Below are 22,212 nucleotides of genomic sequence, written 5' to 3'. Positions count from 1 at the left end.
TTTTGTTTTCACTTAACACTGTCATTGAAATTTAACTAGGAAAGATACTAATTTTACTTAGAATATAGTATTAAGTTGTTTTACTGAATTTTTGGGTGTTTCTAATTGTAGGTTTTGCAGATTGATGACGTCACAATAAAAATCAGTGCTTTAAAGGCAATCTTTGACCAACTGATGACATTTGGGATTGAACCATTTAAAACTAAGAAGGCTAAGACCGTCCAGTGTGAAGGTGCAGAAATAAACAGTGGTGATGAAGAAGAAGCAGAAGATGCTGAAGAGACCGCCACAGCTAAGAATGTCCTCAAACTCCTCACTGACTTCTTAGATAGCGAGGTAAGGGAGCATTCAGCTCCACAGTTATGAAACACTGCAGCCTGTGTTTATCTTCTTAGCTCTATTTTTTTTTTTTACCAAAGTTTACCTTTGATACAATATTATTTTAAAAAATATTAGTTTAAAATTTAAATTTTATGTCTTATTAGTTTTCATTATCAAATTAGTGTGCAAAGAATTGAAGGTTCCTTTGTCACAGTGTTTCTAACATAGTAACAGAAATGAATTAGAACAGATACTATTACAAATGGACACTTCTGTTTTTGAAAATATTTTTTAATATATATATTTTTTTCTTAATTTCCTTTTGGATTGTTCACTGTTCTCAGAACAGAAATTCAGCTAAGATGTGTGTGTGTGTAACTTTACATTTTGTGAATTGAACTGGCTTAGTAACAAGTAACTTTGGAAAGGGGAATTCTTGGGAGTTTTCCTCTGTGTAAAATTGTGTTGTTTCTGAATAGGTACAATATTTTGTTTCTTATTCAATTGCTCTGCTTCATCTTCTGTTTGATGGCTGAAGCAGATGTCCTTATCATATTCCTGGTTTTAAGGTGAAAGTTGTGAATCTTGTTAATAAATGTGGTATTGGTTATAAGGTTTTCAGGAATGTCCTTTATCATTTTGAGAGGATTGCTTTCTATTCTTATACCCCTGGCTATTTTGTGTTTGTATTTTAATAAAAAGATAATTTAATTTTGCTGAGTGTTCTTTCTGCTTCAGTCAATATGATCATGAGGGATTTTCTTCTTTGATTTGTTGATAATGGTATGTAACATTCATACTTGATTGTGGTATGCACCACCTGTGCATTTCTGTGATTAAATTCTTTTTGCCCATGATGCATGACCCTTTCACTGTGTTAATGAATTTGGTTTACTACTATTTTGATGGAAAATTTTTCATCTATTTTCATAAGTGACAGCATAGTTTTCTTGTTTGTGATGTCTGATTTTCTTTTTCCTTATTTTCTGTTGCTTACCTAATTCTAAACCTTGTTTGCTTTACAATCAGATTATTTGCTCTTTTCCTGTTCAGTGAGGCGTAATTTAGGTTATTGATTTGAGGTTTTTTTTTTTTTAATGTAGCTATGTCTTACTACAAAACTTGACTCTGACCACTATTTATTGTAATCCCCTAAGTATTTTATTTTAGTTCTGGTTTTTGAGACAACCATATTCTGTAACCCAGGTTAGTTTATAATTTACTTTGTAGGCAAGGCTAGCTTCAAACCTGCAATGATATTTCTACTCTTACCAAATTCATGATAAAATTAATGATTTTTGTATAGTTATTTTAAAATATCACACATAATCTTCAAAAGAAACTAGAGATAAAACTTTCTGATTGAGTGTCATTTTTCCTAGGTGTCTGAACTCAGGACAGGAGCTGCAGAAGGATTAGCCAAGCTGATGTTCTCTGGGCTTCTGGTCAGCAGCAGGATTCTTTCTCGCCTTATTTTGTTATGGTATAATCCCGTGACTGAAGAGGATGTCCGACTTCGGCATTGTCTAGGCGTGTTTTTTCCCATGTTTGCTTTTGCAAACAGGTATTGAGTCCTTGATAAAATCTTATTTGAAGTCAGATTTAGCCTCCCCTGAGGCACACCTGAATTATATCTATATCATTTTGTTGTTGATATACCTTCTTTCAGTAGATGAATGGTAAGAATGTAGCATATATTTTACATAATCAGAGTTTTTAAGCTTTTTCTGCATGGAAATATGCCTTATCTTCAATCGATACATTTTGTGCATATTTTAGAATTAAACTTCTCCCTTAAATAATGTTTTGCCAACATACTAATAAATGGAGTTTTTGGTATATCTTTGGTCAAATCACTTTATTCAGAAGCTTGAAGTTAAGGAAGGCCTAAAATGTCAAAGGGATCTGAAGTCTTTAGCAGGGCAGATGTCCTTGGCCTTGTACTGAAAGTTCAAATTGCTTTTCAATAGGACTAATCAAGAATGCTTTGAAGAAGCCTTTTTTCCAACTCTGCAAACACTGGCCAGTGCCCCAGCGTCATCTCCTTTAGCTGAAGTAGATGTCACAAATGTTGCTGAGTTGCTCATTGATTTGACAAGACCAAGCAGATTGAATCCTCAGGGGAAGAATTCCCAAGATTATCAGGTGTGTATGTTAGTCTGTGGGTGGCAAGTACTACTGCATGAAGATCATTGTTGTTGGATTAAAGAATTCCCTCTGCTGGGTTCTTTGAAATTGTGATGAATTACATTTATATTTGAGGTTTTTGTTTTTCTGGTTTATAAAGCAGGTTCAAGAGGGGAAAAGATCGTTGGGGAAATGTGGAGACATCATGAAAATAGAAATAATGATTTCAAATGTCTCACAACCTAGAAGTTACTAAAACTTAGTATTTCCATTACTTTTTTCCTCACCTCATGTGGTAATCCTCCTTGAAGTAATGACCTCTGTTATCTAAAACTCATTAAATCTGAAAATGTAATGAGGACAATTTAAAGGCAAGAGTTTATTTCAAGCTTATTTTGGCTCTCAAGTGGAGCATACAGGTCAACTGCTAGCTCATCTATAATTTAATTAATTTTAACTGGATTTTCAAATCCTTTAATGACATTTGCTTGAATATGTAGAAATTTGATGTCTTAATGATTTCAGATGCCAACTGGAAGTTGACAGTTTTGTTCTGTTTGTGTATTGTTATTTTTTTTTTTGTTATTAAGTGACTACTTTGTCACAGCATTATGTATTAGGAAGATTATATTAAAAAGGATATGAAGCAAAATATATAATGCTTTTGGACTTTAGGAAAGTATAAGATTTGTTATGAAGAATGATGAGTGTATCGTTAGTTTTATTTGCATTTCTGGGAATTAAACTAAGGTCTTATTGCTGCTAGACAACTCTTTTACTGCTGAATTATATCCCCAGCCCTTTTTATTATTTTGAGAAAGGGCATTATTAAGGTGCTCAAACAGCTTGGCTTCCCAAGTAATTAGGATTACAGGCGTGTATCATCAGACCTGGTTGCATTGGGCCTGGTTGGAATTTGAGAAGTGATTTGAGTAGATAGGAAAGATACGATTGCAAAGGTTGTAGTTGGCCCTATGTCATATGTCATCATATAAATGGACTTAGTTATTAAAGGATTAATAGGATGAGACTTGTTAACCAAGAAGACTCATTTAATGGTCACTGATGGTTATATGAGGTAAACTGGTGAGAAGATTTGGAGAAAACTTGAGAGGCAAAAGAGATGATGAAATCCAAGAAAAGACTACAATCTTAAGTGTGAGTAACAATACACTTCATAGAATGCTTGCAAGAGTGAGCAATGTAGTCAGGGGCATAGGTCAGATTGAATTGGAGTTTAAATAGGAGTTTCAGTTGATTATATAGGAGTTCTAGAACTGAGTTGGTTTTTTTTTTGTTGTTGTTATTTTCTTTTTTTTGAGTTGCTCGGGATTGAAATGAGTACCACTGTGGTACCTGTGCATTGGCTGGCTAGTCATTAGGTATGCACTGACCTTTAAGGGCAGTGCTGTGAGTTTGGAAGAGGTCAACTTTGATCAGCCTGAATCATTTCAAAAGCTGGGTGATACATCAGTCCTAAAGGGGGTAGATCTGCTCTTTGTACCATAGTACCCACTATGTCTAATAAAGAAAGGAGTTTCTTTTGGAGGCAAGGAGATACAAATTTAGGTTTAAGCATTTTGCAAGATCGTTAGAAATATTTTGTTTGATATATAGAACTGTATTATGATAAATTATTCTCATTTTACAAAGATTTTCCTTTTTAATTTTTTAGGCCTTAACAGTACATGACAACTTGGCTATAAAAATTTGTAATGAGATCCTCACAAGTCCATGCACACCAGAAAATCGGGTTTATACAAAAGCTTTGAGTTCTATAGAACTCAGTAGCAATGTTACAAAAGATCTCCTGCTTCTATTGGATGAGATTCTGAGAGGTTAAAGCAGTTTTTAATACTCTCAAGTAGTTTGTGTTCATATTTATCAGAATGGAATTTAGATAGATGTATTAAGTAATACCTGTTATTATATATTTTACTTGTTCATTAGAGAAATAATTGTTTCCTTCATGAATTTTATATAATTTTAAGAATGTTTTCAAACAACTTGATATATTGGCACATAACTTTTATTTATTTTATATCTACCCCCCCCCCCCCCCCCCAGCAAGTAAAGATAGAAACATGTTTGAGAGCTTTGGAGAAAATTAAGAATCAGTTAGAAAAAGGGAGTAAAGAACTGGACCCAGTTGTAGCAGCTCAGGACCAAGCACAGGATATCAACACGACTACAGCTCTTCAGAATGAAGATGGTAATTACATTCTCACCTGAATATCTGTGAAATTATATTTTTCATCTTTACTGAGATTTTTATTCTGTTTTGATTATATTTAAGAAATGAACAAGTCTTTTTCTTTGAATCTCTTGGGAAAAGCTATTATATGTGCATTTATTCCACTTTTTAATGTAATTGAGTACATTTCTTACTAACCATCTTGCCAGAGCTTCATTTTGTAGTATTCACACTTTTGGAATGGGGATTTATTGATGGCAGCTAATAGAACTATTTTCTATTTGTTTTGTGTGAGATAAAAGGATCACTTAAAGAAACAAGACTGTCTTTTGTTTGTATTTTTGTATGATTCCATGTATAGAAGCATATATGACTCCTCTGAGGGATGTAAAAGGAGCTCAAACATCAAAATCCACACAACGAAAGACTAACACAGGTAAGATATGGACTGACCTTACAACTTACAACTGTTTTCAATTTAAAATACTAACTTTACTCTCTTAGGAATAAAAATTTTCAAATGTCTTAGGTATACTTAACTTTCTTTTACTCTCTTCAGTTGATGGAAATTCTTGATTTTTCTGAGGATTATAAGATCATTATGCTCCAGATGCTTTTAAATAAAAAATATACAAAAAATAGACCATTAAGGGCTTTTTGTAGGTAAATCAAGAATAGGTTAAATTGTCAGGTCTGGTGGCATATGCCTTTAATTCCAGCATTTGGGAGGTAGAGGCAGGTGGATCTCTGAATTTGAGGACAGACTGTCCTACATAGTGAGTACTGAGACAACCAGGGCATGTAGAGAACCCTGTATCAAACAACAAAAGCCAACCAAACAATAAAAAGTTAAATAATAGTTTTATAGTTTTAGTAGTATTAGAATTTTTGTGTCAATGAGCACTTTTTTTCCCCTTTTACTTCCTTTCCCCCATCTAATTCTTTTTTTTTTTTTTCTAACTCAATTTCCCAAGAGGTATCCAACAGTAGAATATTTGTTAGAATAAATTCATGCTTGCTGGTAGGGCACCATGTGGAAAACATCTGAAATTCAAGGCCTTTTAAATTGTTTTATTAATTCCTTATTACAAAAGCAATGCATGCTTATTACAGAAGAATAAGAAAGAACATCCAAGCAGACCTACCATCAAGAACACTAATAGTCCCACCCATGAGCCAAACATGATTTTAATTATTGAAAATAGTTTTATGGCTCTGTTCTAAGTATATTTAATCTTTTCTAGAATAGAATCTGGCCATAATATTGTTTCATTGCAAACAATTATTTAAACACCAATTACTGGATATTGTTTGAAATTAGTTCCATATTCTTGGATGTCTTCCTGGGGCTAAATACATTAGTGAAAGCAAATAAATAAACTGAGGGGGAAATATGTAACAATGAATAGGGCATATACAGTTTTCAAATAAATTGTCAAATGAACAATTGATTTTGATCAGATTACTCTTAGTTACAGAATAAAGTATGAGAACTCCTTTTTTATTTTCTTTTAATATTCCAAACTTAATGTATACATGCTACATTTTACTTCTTCGAAATGAGGAACATTGTAGGCCAGATTTAGTATGTCTCTTTTTCTTAAATTTTATTTCCTTCTTTTTCTTCTTTCTTTCTTTCTTTCTTTCTTTCTTTCTTTCTTGCTTGCTTGCTTGCTTTCTTGCTTCCTTTCTCTCTCTTTCTCTCTCTCTCTCTCTCTTTCTTTTTAAATCAAAATAGGTTTTCATATATCTCAGGTTAACTTCGAACTCACTATTGACCTTGAACTTCTGATTACAGGTTGGGAATATAGGTGGTGTACCACCATGCTCCATTTTACATGGTCACTCAAACCAGGGCTTTGTACATGCTAGGTGAACACTCTACTCACTGAACTATATTCCCTAATCCTTACTTCTCAACCTTTTAAAATAGTCTAACAGGTAAACCCTGGTGTATAGAGATCTGTTGTTTTTTTTTTAACATTGAATTATATTTAAGAATACATTTGAACTTGAACTTGCCATGTATACGTTTAAGTACTTTTCAAGCAGACTGTATCTTGCTGTTTAAATTTGAAGTCAGGTATGATAATGTCAGACTATAATAAAAGCTGTTCTAGAGACTGTGTGGGGATAGCTTGAGCCCATCAGTTTGAGGCCAATCTAGCTAGGCAACATAGTGCTTCAAAGATAAATACATATAATAAAAGCAAAGTTTCATTTTGGAGCTCTTCATTGACTGAATTTGCCTTTGTAACTTTTTTGTTAGTTTTTCATATACGCTGTGTCCCTGTTAAAAGAAAAAATCGTCATATATGTGTGTTACCTTGCGTGTGTGCTTGCTTCTTAGTCACAGTCTACTTGTTTCTGAGACAAGAGTTCATCACTGGTCTAGAGCTCTTCCAAGTACGGAGCCCTAGGACTTTGTGGGTCTCTGCCTTCCCAGTGCTGGGATTATAAGCTTGTGCCACCACACCTGACTGTTGTGTGGGTTCTGGCATTTAAACTCTACTCCTCATCTTTAACAGAACCAGCACGTTGCCAGCTGAGCTATCATACCAGCCTAAAATGTTTTTATTACCACATAAGGCGAGCTGAAGTTTGCCTCTTTGTCATGTATTTGTAGTGTTCATCCAAAGAAATTTATACAAATTTTAGACTTTTTACCCCTTTGTGGTGTAGTGAAAGCATCAAGGTGACTCTAGGAATAAGGAAATGTGTTGAAGAAGATTGTTTTGCTTAAAGTAAAGATTTAGATAGCCTGAAAACTATATTTAGAAACATAAGACTATTCAAAATTTTGCTAATAAATTATACTGTCTTTAAGGACGGAAAAAAGCGCCACTTTCATCTAGGACTAACAGGAGGCGTCAGGCTCCTGAGACTGACTCTGAAAGGTATGTCGTATGTTTCTACAAGACACAGAAAATGCCAATCACTTTAATTTTGCTCAGAAAAGTGTAATTTTCTTGTGAGAGAAACTTATATTACAAGATAATAAAAGCCATAAATATCTATGACTTTGACAAATAATTAAAATTACCCATCAGGAACATTAGACTTAGGAAGAGGTGTGTATTTTTATTCGTTGGCATTGCATTTAGTGGTAGTTTAATGTGTTCTCAATTTTCATGTATTCTTATTCTCATTACCTGACTTTGTGTATATGACTCTGTATCTTTCAGTTACAATTCTGCTTATAACTTTAGTATATTAGTGGTTTGTATTAATAGTGTTTTTTTCTCAGTCAATGTCAAGCCATAATGGAGCCTGAAAAGTTTGTAGCTCTCCTTTTGTTTACTCATTGGTATTGGACTGTGCCTGTTCTCTTAGATTAAGTCTTAGTGGGAGGATTTAACAATGTTTTAGTGATTTACTAACTATATTAAGAGAACATAGTACTAGTTTTCACTTGAATTTCAAAACTCTCTTTAGGACAGATTGTTGTGGTCTCTATGTAATTACAAGTGTCACTATAAAAGCTTGGTGTTTGCTTCTTTCCCTGTATGACACCAGGCTTTACCAGTAGATTAAAACTTACCAAATTAGCTAGTTTTTCTGTGATTCATGTGGCAGGACAGCCATCCAGCCAGTGTTTTTTGGTTATTGCTTGGGATTTTAGTTTTAAGCTTAGTTAATAGACTTAGACTGTCAGTTATACACTGTTAGAATGTCAGAAATTAGAAGTTTTATTTATAAATATTCTGAGTTTTAAAGCTTATATCTAACTTGAATGTGTTTTCAATATCTTTAGTGATCATGGTGTTCCAGAACCACCGTCAGAAGTGAAGATGAGATTACCAAGACGAGCCAAAACAGCAGCACTAATGAAAAGTAAACTTAGTCTTGCCCAGTTTCTTAATGAAGATCCAAGCTAAGACAGCTGTTGAGGATGGAGGCCTTTGAAGTTGTGCTTATTTCTTTGCTTTAACAGTTACTGTGGTGATCCATCTGCATAAATACATGCTTGTTTTTATTAGACTGTTACGTGGACCTAGGAACCTACTTTTAAATAGGTTCTCTAGGTGAACCTTATGAAACTATGACATTTGGAAAGATTTGTAATAAGCCCAGTAGCTTATATTTGAGAAGCTTAGATAGAATAGATCTAACATACGTGACAGTGTCAGACACCAAACAAATGGCATTTGAAGGGTGAAGTATGTACGTATAGCTTTAAAGAACTGCCTATTACCATTGAGGACTGGTATAGTGAACCAAAGCATTCCTTAGTTACATTAAACAATGGCTTTGAAAATTGTAGGATTCCTATACTAAGTATTTATTTTATAATCTTACCTCAATGGGTAATTTTCTCTTCCTAAAGCTTTCCATATAGGAACCCTTGTTTATGAATGTTTCTGGGAGATGTCCACACACATTAATCATGAAGATACATTGGTTTTTGGCACATCAAAATATAATCTACCTGGAATAATAAGCAATACTAATGGGAAATGAAAATTATAAGAAGTCACCTTTATGTACTGATTTATGAGCAGTTTTTTGCTATCAATTTCAATTATCTTTTAAAATTGTTACTTATGAAACAAATGTTTTGAAAATTACAATATATAAAAGTAGTCCTTTATTTCTGCCATATCCAATGAAATACTTTTTATTATTCCTGGTAATGACCTTTTCTCTTTATTTCAGATAAAAATGTCTAATATGAATTTTTCATAAATTGTGCTTCTTTAAATTTATTTGCCAGAGGCTATTTATTTCAGCTGATGTTCTGAGATGGAGTGAAGGGAATATTGCTGGTTTTCAGAACCAAAAGGCTATTCTCTGTATATAATATGTGCTTTATAGAACTCAGAAAAGGAGTCAAAGTTACAAAGCGAGAATGCTCATTAAGTAAAAGAAAAAGGCATATATGTTAATGATATAAACTAATGAAAAACACTGTTGTTCTTCATCTCTTGGTTCTGTGTCTTTTCCTGTGCTTCATATTCCTTATTGTTATACCTCTGTTAAATCCCTGTCTTAAAAAAATTCATGGAGAATAGGAAGTAAACCTATTAAGAATGAACTATGATCTCATTTATATATGTGTAGAATATCCAAAAGGAAAGATGCCATGATCATGTAGACACTGTACCAAAGCTTGCTTTTCTAACTTAGGAAACGCAGCTTTTAATCACTAAACCATTAGTAGTAGTCTTAACCACTCAGATTTTAGACAATAGCCATGGCAGCAGGTATACTTTACATCATTAGAATTAGTAAAGAATATTGTCCAGCTTCTACAGGATATCCCTGTAAGCTTTGGAGTAAACTGCTAAAAGACAATAAAACCAACAGGTATAAAAACAGTTAACCTTTTTTTTTCCATTCAAAATTGTTAAATTAAACCAGTGTTCTTGTTTACCGTGAGGTACAAATTTGCTGAAGAGTAAACATGCAATTGTGCCATTGCTCTTATGGCTCACAGATGAGAGGTTTAAATGACAGAAAGAGAACTGATAACCTAAATTTTCTTTTTATGAATGAAAACATGCTATTTGATAAGCTAATCGACTTTTTTCTATACATATATAACTTTAGAAGAGATATACTTCCAAGTGATACCTTTGCCTTTCGCAGTTTGCTTCGAGGTAGTTAGTATCCACCTGTTACACAACTGTTCATGGGTTAGGTCATTATCACACACCTTTACAATACTAGCTTTCTAAATTACAGAATCTTAATATGTCAAAACTGCACAGAAATAGAACTGGGCAATTACCAATAGAAAGAGAAACATCAAAATCTGCTTTTGTTGCAAAATTCCACAATGGTCTTGCATAATGTTTGTAAAAAAACAGAATTATAATAAAAATGATTAACACTAATGATTTAATATAAAGACATCACAGGACTAGAAATATTTTAGGATCAATTGGTTTTTCATGAGAAAGAATATTGACATATAAAATAAGGATAGTGCAAGGACTTTAGACTATTTTTCTTCATGTTTGAGATTTTGGTTATTAACTGTACAGCTTGCTAGAGATGCTGCTGTCAGATTCCACTCAACAGGATGATTAAGGCACATCTTAACAGGGCTCAGTGGGCAGCTTGCTGTGTTCCCATCAGACAAATCCACTTTCTCATCAGCTTTCATTTGTAGTACTCTGTAATAAAAGAAAAAGTAAGACAAAAGATTTTAAGTTTAAATTTCCACTTGTCAACCTTGTGGAAGAGAAGTTTGGAATATTGTTTATACCCTAAAGCAAGTAAGCAAAGCATTTATCATCCTGACATGGTTTGGGAGGTCCTTCTGTCTATGTGTTGCTTTTATTGGTTAATGAATAAAGAAACTGGCTTGGCCTATAGCAAGTAGAACTTAGTTAGGCAGCAAAAGCTAGGCTGAATGCTGAGAGAAAGAGGGCGGAATCGGAGAGATGCCATGTAACCCCGCTGGGGACAGACGCTGGAAGGAACTTCACCTGGTAAGCCACAGCCACATGTCGATAACACAGATTAATGGAGATGGGTTAAATTAATATGTAAGAGCTAGCCAATAAGAATCTAGAGCTAATAGGCCAAGCAGTGAATTAATACAATTTCTTGGTGGTTATTTTGGGACTGAGCTGCCGAGCAGCTGGAATGACCAAGCGGCCCTTCCTACAACACTTGACAGTTCTTATGTATACTGCCTTAGTGAACTGTGATCAGTGATGCCATTTGTGCCTTGAGGTGTTCACTCAGATACTTCAGTATAAAAGACGTCAATCATTGCTTTACATTAGTCTATATAAGAAAGGTGTTTTACTTACCAGAAGGTTTAGCATCAGGACTACATTTAAGAGAATGAATATTTGTTAATTCCTGATGTATTCTAGGCTGCCTCATTTTAATTTCATAGCTAACCAAGGTTGTATATTTACAGTGATAATCTGAGTCTTTGAAAGTTAGGTACAAATATGATGTCATACTGTAACTGGTGTAGAACTGGAAACATAACCCCTTCTCTTGCTCTTGCTCTGTTAGCTTTCTAATGGACTGAATAATCATTAGGAGTAGATATAAAAAGTAGGCATGTTTTGGTAGAAGAATGCCAAGTTGTCTAGCCTATCTTATCTGGTGGCCAGCTTAACGCAGGAAGAGGCAGCTCCTATTACATAGGACTCCCTCCCTCCCTCCCTCCCTCTTTCCCTCCCTCCCTCCCTCCCTCTCTCTTTCTTTCCCTCCCTCCCTCCCTTCCTCTCCCTCCTCTTTTTCTTCCGCTCTCCCTCCCTCCTTTCCTCCTTTCTTCCTTAGTTTAATGAAGTTGATGGCTTATTTGAATTTAGGTTGGATTGGTCAGATGTCTTCCTGTAGTTAATCTCTAATGCATGCCCTCTGGTTCTTCTAGATCTTAAAGGAGATTGGCACACTTAACTCTGGAGATAAAGCAATGCTGAATATGTGGCAAGTTGCTCAACAAAAACAAAAACATGAAAATAGAAATAATGAAATGCCTAGAATAATCCAACTTCTTAAATTTATACAAGCTTGAGTCCAGAAGAAAAGTTATTCCACTTTAAACTATTAGTTTAAATGGAATTCAAATCTTAAGCCTTTCCCAGCTATGAATCTTCCTATTAGTAAAGAGAATATTGAAATATCTCAGTGTGACTTGATAGAGCTGGGCAGCAGCACATTCAGATCCCATAACCTATTTCTGATTCTTCTGTATAATTTACAGCTATTTAGTACACTAAACTTGCTATACCGTGTTCTAATACCACTGGCAATCTCAGTGTTTTGTGCACCCCCCCCCCGCTGGCACAAACATTTTCTACTAAAAGCATGATTTCAATTTATATAATTATACTAGACAAAAAACTGTTAGCTTGTTAGCCATAGAAACATATTAAGCAAAAGTGGAAACAGATGCGATTTGTAAATGTTAATATGTTTAAAATAAATTTTGCTTGATAATGACAGAAAGGTCTAAATGACTATCAGACATGTCTGAATGGGACTTAAATTTGGGTCCTCTGTGAGAGTAATATGTGTCCTTAACTGCTGAGCCTTCTTTCTAGCATAAAAAACTCTTTTGTTTTAGAGAGTGTTTGGTTTTGATTCTGGGTGGGGATTGAACCTAAGACATCACAGTTTGGCAAGTGATCTAAGTGATGTGCCACTGATGGAACTGACTGTAATTTCAAAGCAGGTATTTGATAGACACGTTTCTGAGAGCTTAAGGTAAGCTATATGTCAATGAAATGGGTTGGCAGCTAAACATATTAAGCATAAAGCTAAAAAAAGAAAAATAAGTCATAGTTATATTGTTTCACTTGCCATTTTTGATAATGATGCTTTAAAGTGAGTGCTATTATTACATAAATGACAAAGGGTGTACAAAATTATGTGTGCAGAAAAGACAAATAAACTCTTGCTATTAATTACTGTTATTGTATATACTAATGTTTAATTCACATATACTTATACTACTACAAAGTTCTAAAAATGCTAATTGTCATTCTCTGACCTTATAAAAGTAAATTTATCCTTCAGTCTATTTTTATTTGTATGAAAAAGTTGATACCTTGTCAACTTAAGCGAGCCATTTGAAATGCTTTAAAAAATCTGTATATATCAATTAAAACGTGTAGTACCTAATATTCTGGTCAAAGGAAGAAGCTAGAGAAGTTACTTATTCTAAGCCAGGTTTCTTCTGTCAAAGCAGGAGGCTAAATGGAAACAATGGTTGACTGAGATAAGAGAACTCTGAAGTGGCTACCTAGACATCTCAGGTTATTTCATTTCAGTACTAGTGATCTCACGAATCCCAAGGCAATTTAAAGAGTATGTATATGTTTTTGTAATGTGTTTTTTGAGGGTCATGGAACCTCAAAAATAATAATTATTGATAATTCTAATTGTAAGAATAAAGAAAATTTAATATATCTAGCTTTAAATTAATTTAGGCTTGCTCATTAGTAGAGCTGTGGTGTCATTTAGACAGGCAACTGCATTGCTATGTAACATAGACTCCCAATAAGCTTTATCATTAGTCAACATACAAAAACTCAGTAAATTTTGATATAATCTATATGTCTGAAAATACCATTTTTATAGAACATGGTGACCAGGTTCTGTATGAAGTCTCTTCTGTAGTCACCATCTACTAAATCTTAGAGATACAAGAATCATGTATTATCTGTTCCCCAGCCATCTGCTGTCTTAGTTATGGTTCTGCGACAACTCTCTCCTGTTAATAGCCACTACTTATTTGTCACTTGGGAGACAGAGGTTTATTTGCTTTAGGCAGCAATAGCCCCTTGAGAGCCCTGTTGAGTACATAAAGCTTCCTTGTAGAAGCAGCTAAATAAATGGCTTGATTCCTTCATTTCTATAAAGTTAGGGCATAGATGGACATGAGATCCATGTCTGTCTTCTCAGAGGGAGTTAGAAGTCACTGTATGCACAGATAAGCTGGAGTTTTGTACAGGCTTTGGATTGTACAGTGACTGTAATGTGCCTGATACCATCAGACTTAAACCAGATAACAATTCTACATTCTGGATGACTTGTTTACTTTCCTCTAAAAATATAAATGCATTAAATATTTAATACGGCTGAGCTTGAGTCTGTTAACTTATTGTCTTCATGAGTATTCAAATATAAAGTCAAGTTTAGGACAAAGCTAGTAAGAGAACCTTCACTAAGCAGTTACTCAAGTGAAGGATTTTTGATGTGCTTCAGTATGATTTCAGTAGTTACTACAAAATAAAGCTTTCCAACTCCTTGAGGAGCCTACACATGTGCACCAGCAAGTCTATATGGTGACTGCAAAACCTTAACCCAGATCTATCTAGTATATTAGGAATGTCAAGCTTGTTGTGTATGCCTTCAGGGCTCAGTAAGGACACAGGGAGAGAAGGTATTCATGCATTATTAACAGAAAAATAAAGCTGTAGTAAGTTGGTGAAGACTAAAAAGAAAAGTTGATTTGAGCAAATTGGGAAAGCTAGGGTAAGAAACATTCAAAATAGCTCTTGGATGATGAAGATTAAGATTCGGGGCAGAGGGTTTTAGAGCCCCGGTTCTGATCCTACACTTTGTTGAGTGTACATTTTTTTTTCTATCAGTGGGATGATTAAGTGTGTTTATGTCAAACATAGAATGTATGTAAAATTTCTGGGCCACTTACTATATACAGTATAGTTCCTCAAGAAATGTGAGCTGATGATATTCCTGTTAAATTAAAGGCATGTTTTCACTGATGGTAAAAGTATGGTAGATTTGTGTGTGATTGTGGTGTCTTAAGGTAAGAAGGTTTAATTTGTGTGCAAAGAGAATAAATACTATTAGGCCTAAAGGTATCAAGTGCAACAGAGCCACAGGATCTAAACTAGGTACTCAGGACTGGATTACCACATTGCAAAAGATTATGATTTTTTTGTTTGTATGTCTTAAGTGCAGATTTCCAATGATAAGGCACTGAGGAATTATAATGCATGGGTAGTAAGGAAGAATATTTTACATTCACTTTTGACTTGTTTATAATCTGATGTGATTATTTGGAAGAGCAGGAAAACATGGTAAGAGCACACTTTGAAGTTTAATAATTGTGGAGTTTAATCCTTGATAGGACTTATTTATGGTTCACTTCCTATAAGCATGTGTGCTTGATCCCCAGCCAGTCTATAGTTTTAAAAGATGTCAGAATTTTTAAATGTAGGGACTAATGGGATATAATTTCTCAAAGACATTAATGTTTAATCTTGTGTAAGGTTTTACAGGAGGCAAGATTAGCTGGTCTAAAAGAATATGCTTGTTTCTTTAATGGTTCAGTGTCTTGTCTTCTCCCTTCTTCCCCTTTGAAGTCCATGTTAGTATCATGCTCTTAAGTCTTCAGAACCATGAGCTAAGTGCTGTGGGACAAAGGTTTGTACCCTGCCAATTGTATTTAAATAAAAATGGTGATTGGCCAGTAGCCAGGCAGGAAGCATAGGCGGGGCAATGAGAACAGTAGAATTCTGGGAAGAAGTTCCATTCTGTAGTCGTGACCCAGCCACAGAAGAAGCAAGATGTGACTGCCTCGCCAAATAAGGTACTGAGCCATGTGGCTAACAGACATGAATAATGGACTAATATAAGTTATAAGCATTAATAAGAAGTCTGAACTAGTAGGCCAATCAGTTTATAACTACTGTAGACCTCTGTGTGATTTTTGGGGGGGGGGACTTAATGACTGTGGGAACTGGGCAGGACAGAAACCTCAGACAACAGCTAAGTAGACCCTATTTCATTTAAATACCCATTTGAAGTATTGTGTTACAGAAGCAAAACCAAGAATCTTATGATTTATTCCAACAAGTTTTAGATCACATTAAAGTTTTCTTATATAAAATGGCACAAAGCCTGTCATACTAGAATACAAGTGTGTGCTTAATAACTGGTATATGATATCAAAGTGTGTTAGGGTTAACCATGGTATAGAAATTCACAAGAAATGCAGAATAAAGTACTAGTTCTCTATTCTGCTAAGTAACAGACCCAGAAAGAATAGTCATGTGGATTTTGTCAAGTATTTGGATTTGTGTATTTAATTTATAGTATCTGTAGGAGTGAAGAAACTAGAAAGAGACCATTGGTCTGGGGAGAAGGGTTTTAAAGGAGAGGGACCTATTAGAACACAGCTGTTATCAAGAGAAAGATGGGAAGAAGGGTTGGGGGGTAGATTTTGAATACTAAGTTTTTCAAAAAGACTTATAGAAGCCTATTTTATAAGCATATATACATATACATGTTCATATAAGTTTAATTAGAGTTATCCTACACAGAAGATATGTTCTTCCTAGAATCCATGGACTGCCAAAAAACAAAACAAAACACCTAGTACCAGGTGGGGGATGCCCCCCTTCAAGCTGTTGCTGAGAAATGTCTTGGAGGACCCCCCTCTTCTTCCCCTGAAGCAATATATAGGCTATTGTCATTGCTCTTGGTTGTCCACCAGTACTTGATTTTAAGACCATATTGTTGAAAACACCACATGTTGGCTTCTGGACGCAGAAGAAACAACTTGGTACTAACCAAGAATCTTCCTCCTTCCTGGCTTGTTCTTTACTGGAATGTACTCTGTAAGGCACTGTGGGTAGGTTAGTTATTGGTGTTTTAGTCTACCGTGAACTTTATAAAATACAGTGATGACTGATGTGGCAGGATATGCATATGGATACAGCAGTGGCACATATATTACAATCCTGATTGGATTTAAGGCCTGGTTCACTGGTACTGTATAAACTGTCAAGAACCCATGGTTAGGTAGCTCACCAGAGCAATGGTAAACCTACTATGATTGTTCTGGTAAATGGATATAGTATCAAACTACCTCGAAATTTTTATCCATACCCATCTATTAGAGCAGGTTTCAGACCACATCAGAGGAGTCAGTGGACAGTGATTGACATGTCTGTTGAGTGTTCAGCCACAATTGATAACCCTTGCCCCAAGCTCAGCAGCCATCATGGAAATGGAGGGGGAGATTTTCAGGGCCAGAGGTTGGTGAGTATCAGCGTCAAACAGTGTCTTCTGGACATGACCGCAGCACTCACCAATTCACAGCAGCTGTGGTTTCCTACACAAGATAAGCCTGTCAACATTCTAGCATGGAGGGGAAAGGGTTCATGAATCCCTACACAAAACTGTGGACCTATGGGCAGTTAATGGCTTGTAAGGGAGAGTGAGTCAGTTTTCTTTAAAGTTGATCCTGATAGATCAATTGTCCTTCCCAGTAGACATCCTGCTGGGTATGTCCTGGCCCCTACCCAGCAGGATATAGCTAGCACAAATTAGACTTCATAGGTTAAAGATGAGGAACACAATGTGTGGGGGTTTAAAGGAATACTAGCTTGAGGTCGTGCCATGACTTAGAGTGTTTTTGCACTCTGTTCCCATCTGCTTTCTCAGGATTCATCTTGATATTGTTTCTCTTATGGCAAACTGAATTGTTCGATGGCTTAATTTCTTTACCTGTTTCTAAATTCACCCTTCTGCACTATAACCAGTCACTAGTGTGATTGCTGTCAAGTGGTTTGTTAGCAGTTTGACAGCTGCTAGGCAAACCTGCTGGAAGGATGTGAAAGCCTCATGGACCAGAGATAAGTCAGTTAACAGACAGTGAGGGAGCAAAACCAAAATCAACATTGGAGCTCTATTTGCTAAGCATAGACTCATGAGTAAAGTAAATAAATGCTTGAGGTTGTTAGATGTCAGTGCTGTTGGGTATTTTCACTTTTTAATTGGATCCTCACCATATGGTTTGAGTCAATGTAGTTTTAACCTTGAAAAAGAATGTACCACAATTCATGCTCCTCATTAGCCCTTTAGACCTAGGTGGCTTAAATGAATTATCTTATACTTGGTATTACCATCTCCTTGTGTCTTCACTCAGTAAATTAAACCTGTCCTGGCATCCATGAAAATAGTACTTATTCAAGTCACCCCTGGCCATCACATTGATGAGTGCATCTTTAGGTCTTACCTTGTTTGTTTTTTTTTTCCCCCCAACATTCATTCAATACATGGCCCCTGCTATGTCTCACCCTCAGGGATAGGGCCTTTGAAAAGTTAGATAAATCAGTCATACAGACTAGACTAGACTGGTTTTCTCCTTGAGGAAGAGATATCAGAGTCTCTGAATATAAGAAACAATGAGAACTTCTGTAAGCTACAAAACTGTCACTAGAAACCAAATCTGCTCAGCCTCCAGAACTGAAAGCAGATGACTTGTTTAAGCTGTAAATTTGTGGCATTTGTGTCAACCCAAGCACACTAAGCTAACTATCTCATCTTTCCTGAAACAGTTTTTGGTCTTTGAGACCAGACATATTACCTGGCTGCCTTTCCCACTGCATGCCACTTTATCTGAAAAATAAAGGTTGGACCTTGGGGGCTCAGTCAGCCCCCATGTCAACCACATTCAGAGAGTCCGGTTTGATCACATGCTCGTTCAGTCCCAGTCCAGCTGGCCTTGGTGAGCTCCCATTCGATGAGCCCCCAAGGTCCAAATGAAGACTGAGAAGCCATTGACAATGGCATTGGGTCTTGTTTCGTCTGCATGGACTGGCTTTTTGGGATCCTGGCCTGTTTGATGCTCACCTTCCTGGACCTGGAGGGAGGGGGAAGGAACTTGGATTTCCCACAGGGCAGGAAACCCTGACTGCTCTTGGGAATGGTGAGGGGGGGGGAGGAGAGGGAGTGGGGGGAGTGGGGGGAGCGGGAGGGTATTGGGAGGAGGGGAGGAAGTGGAAAGAGTGTTTTCGGATACTTGAATAAACAAGTCTAACAGAAAAAAAAAATAAAGGTTGGGATTTCTCAAAGTTGAGTTCCAGGCTCTTCTCACTCTGCAAGTTCTCCTTTAAGTTCCTCATCCATGTTTGTTGTGCTTGTAAATGCTATCTTAGCTCAATTCAACTGACAGCATTACAAAAGTTTCCCTATCTCGTAACCCAAAGTTGCTGCTAAGAAATTCATTGTAGTGTTCAGCATCTTCAACACAGCTTACCACTGCTTCATGTTTCTGTTTTTTCTCTTTCACTGAATACAAGCAGCAGGGATCATTGCTGTGTTTTGTTTAGCGTTTCTTTCCAGGACTGAGCACATAACAAGTAGGCAAATGCTTGTTGAAAGAATAAATCTGGAATTTCTGCTTTTGGCCACAATAAATAGAAGCCAGATTTATCTTCTTGCTTTGAAAGAGCTTAAACCATTCCTATAGGAAAGAAAGCCTACAGCTGATTTAGCACCTCACAGATTTCCAATCTGCATCATTGGGAGAGGAACCCAGGAGGCATTGGAAATATTTGAGAGTAAAGGAGACAGTTGAGAGCTTCTGAGAGAAACCCAGCAGGAGTGAGCAAGCTAGTTGTGCATACCCCAGAGCTAGATCTTTAGACATGCTGGAGAGCAGGGCATGAAAGTTTTCCAAGGCTGTGAAAAGGACCAGGTGCAAAATTATTACATCTGGATATAATTTGCAATCCCACCTATCAGACTTTGGGTCTTTTAAGAGTCTTTATGAGTTTTAAGACTGCTCCAAATGGAGAATTTTTCAATCATGCTATTTGGAAGCCACATAATTCTTTATTGTGAAGGGACACCCAATGCACTGGAAGATGTTTAGCAACATCCCTAATCTTCTAGATGTCCACATCATCATCTAAATATGACAGTAAAAACTGTTTTATATGGAGCAAATTCACCCCCAAGAACCATTCTTGTAGACTAAAGGTTATTCTGGCTTTTTCCAGCAATGCTTAAAACTAGACTTGAAATGATCAAAGCATTTCTCAGAGTCCAATGGTTATTCTGGCTTTTTCCAGCAACGCTTAAAACTAGACTTGAAAGGATCAAAGCATTTCTCAGAGTCCAAACATGTAAAGTGTCATGAAAAACCCAGCACAAAACAGTGCAAAGTTCTCAATGTCTCAATTTTACACATGTCACAGATGAAAATACGATTCCAACAAAAATTAAGTCCACAGGGACAGATAAATAACACAAAACTAGCACAAAAGGAGGTCAATACAGGTATTGAAAATATACTTAAAGTGTATTGCTTTTGTTTATGCTGCATTTGTTTAGCTCTGTGAAGCTGTGATTCTTTGCCTGTCTAAAACCTGATGGTCTAATAGAGCTGAAAGGTCAATCGTAAGGCAGGAGCAAGAAGAGGTGGGGCTGGCAGGCAGAGAATAAATAGAAATAATGGGAAGAGAAGGAGCAAGGTAGAACAAGGAGAGGAGGATGCTAGGGGCCAGCCACTCAGCCAGCCACGGGGTAAGAGTGAAAGTAAGATATAAGGAAGTAAGAAAAGGAAAAAGCCCAGAGAAAAAAGATAGATAGGTAAGTTTTTTAAAAAGCTGGTAAGCAATAAGCCAAGCTATGGCTGGGCATTTAAGTAAGAATAAGCCTTGGTGTGTGATTTATTTGGGAGCTGGGTGATGGACTCCCAAAAAGCAAAGAGTAAGAAACCAACAACACCATTTTGGCATTCCAATGTGGGGCTAGAGTAAAAGAAAAACCAACAAAAAACAGTACTATCTACAATCAGCATAGAGAAAATTGCGGTAACTACTGAATGAGTATTTGCCCTGTGTGCAGAATACATGATACATATCACAGAAGCAGAGTAAGAGAAATGGCTACTTATTGAAGAAACAATGATTATACAAATCTAAACTAAGCTCATATTCATGGTGTTCAACAAATACTAAATAGAGAAAATAAGGAATAATGCTAAGATTTTTCACAGTCAAACTGCTAACATAAGGAAAAATTAATGTGCAGAAGACAAACATTAACCATAGCAGCAGACTAAATTTCAGGAACAGTAAGGTAAAAAGTATCTTTAAAATACTAAAAGAAAACCAACCAAATTTGAAATCCATATTCATGAAAAAATACTTTGCAGTGCTAGGGTTCGAACTCAGGGCTTTACACATACATGCTCAGCAAGCGCCTTGCCACTGAACAACATCCCAGCCCCACTTGAAGAGGCTCAGGCTGGCCTTGAACTCATGTATACCTTCAAACCCACAATCCGGAGTTGAAATGCAGGTGCGTACCTCTGCCCAGCTCTAAAAAGGAATGTCAATAAAGAGTAAAAGCTGAATGGAAATAGTCCACAGCAGAAATGTACTCCAGAAAACTCAAGAAAGAGATTCAGGAAGAATGAAATTAGATGGAAATCTTTGTTTTTTTTTTTTAAAAAAAGAATGAAGAGCACCAGAAATAGAAAATTCATTAAAAAGAAAATTCATCCTATTTAAGGAAATCCACTTGGAAGATGACTGTGCATTACATCCTGGATATAGCTTGTGTGTTCCCAAGGATTCCCGCGCTTTAGAAGTACAGCAGCATTAAGGTGGTAAACCCTCCAGGGGGCTGCCTAGTGGGAGGACACTATCCTCAGGAGATTCATGTAGTTTTCACAAGACCCACCTGTTGTAGGTGGTCATATAATTTTCTGCCTCTGCATGCTGTGAGTCGGGTTTCGGGGCTCTTGACAAAGGCTGAATAATTGAGGCTGCTTGATCTTTCAGCCTCCAAGGCATGAGATAAACTTCTGTTCTTTATAAAGTGTCCATCTCAAGTATTTCGTTATAGCAACAGAAAACATTGTGTTGTGCAAAGGAAAAATAGGAATAGTAGTATTACTATTTATAAAACAGTATTTGTACAATTTGTACATTTACAGAAGTAAAATGTATGGCAGCACTAGCACAAAGACCTGGGGAAGGAAGCGAAATGTTTTGTTATAAAATTGTTATTTGTGCTAAGATTCCTGGCCTGAACTGGCCATCCTGTGATCAGATTGGTGACTACCTTGGCTGTTAACGGAGAGCCTTCTTCCAATGAGTGTTGCAGATAGATTCAGAGACCCAGAGACACCTGCTCAGGGAGTCCTGCTGAGGAAAGGGAAAGGGATTGGAGTGGGGGGGGGGAGGGGTGGCAGGGATATTATAGGAAAACCGAAAGAAACTTTGTCAGAATCTGAACTAACAACAGGGAGCCTGCACGGGGTGAACTTGCATATATAGCTATATAACTTGGTCTATTTGTGGGACTCCAAATAGTAAGAGCAGGGC

At 36.2% G+C, this 22,212-nt stretch overlaps 2 protein-coding genes across 4 annotated transcripts in view; one reads left to right on the top strand and one right to left on the bottom strand.

The window, feature by feature from the left end:
- Positions 1-9,563, top strand: part of Ncapg (non-SMC condensin I complex subunit G) — a 34,511-nt gene extending 24,948 nt beyond the window's left edge. The window contains exons 14-21 of the mRNA XM_087909045.1: positions 112-336; positions 1,704-1,885; positions 2,292-2,466; positions 4,124-4,286; positions 4,520-4,660; positions 5,004-5,078; positions 7,470-7,539; positions 8,397-9,563. Of these exons, the coding sequence (XP_087765171.1) occupies positions 112-336; positions 1,704-1,885; positions 2,292-2,466; positions 4,124-4,286; positions 4,520-4,660; positions 5,004-5,078; positions 7,470-7,539; positions 8,397-8,520 (1,155 nt within the window). The 3' untranslated portion in view covers positions 8,521-9,563. The remainder of the gene's footprint in view (positions 1-111; positions 337-1,703; positions 1,886-2,291; positions 2,467-4,123; positions 4,287-4,519; positions 4,661-5,003; positions 5,079-7,469; positions 7,540-8,396) is intronic.
- The window catches only part of Lcorl (ligand dependent nuclear receptor corepressor like), a 153,046-nt gene continuing 136,526 nt past the window's right edge, over positions 5,693-22,212 (bottom strand). For 2 of the 3 annotated variants that reach the window (XM_085691915.2, XM_048461645.3), the window contains one exon: positions 5,693-10,761. In XM_085691915.2, the coding sequence (XP_085548041.1) occupies positions 10,587-10,761 (175 nt within the window). In that variant the 3' untranslated portion in view covers positions 5,693-10,586. The remainder of the gene's footprint in view (positions 10,762-22,212) is intronic. The other variant, XM_085691913.2, reaches the window with a different exon arrangement.

The sequence above is a fragment of the Myodes glareolus genome, chromosome 8 (assembly GCF_982192425.1).
Source record: "Myodes glareolus chromosome 8, mMyoGla1.1, whole genome shotgun sequence".
NCBI lineage: Eukaryota > Metazoa > Chordata > Mammalia > Rodentia > Cricetidae > Myodes > Myodes glareolus.
The sequence above is the reverse complement of the archived record's forward strand: the minus strand, read 5'-3'. Positions and strand labels throughout refer to the sequence as shown.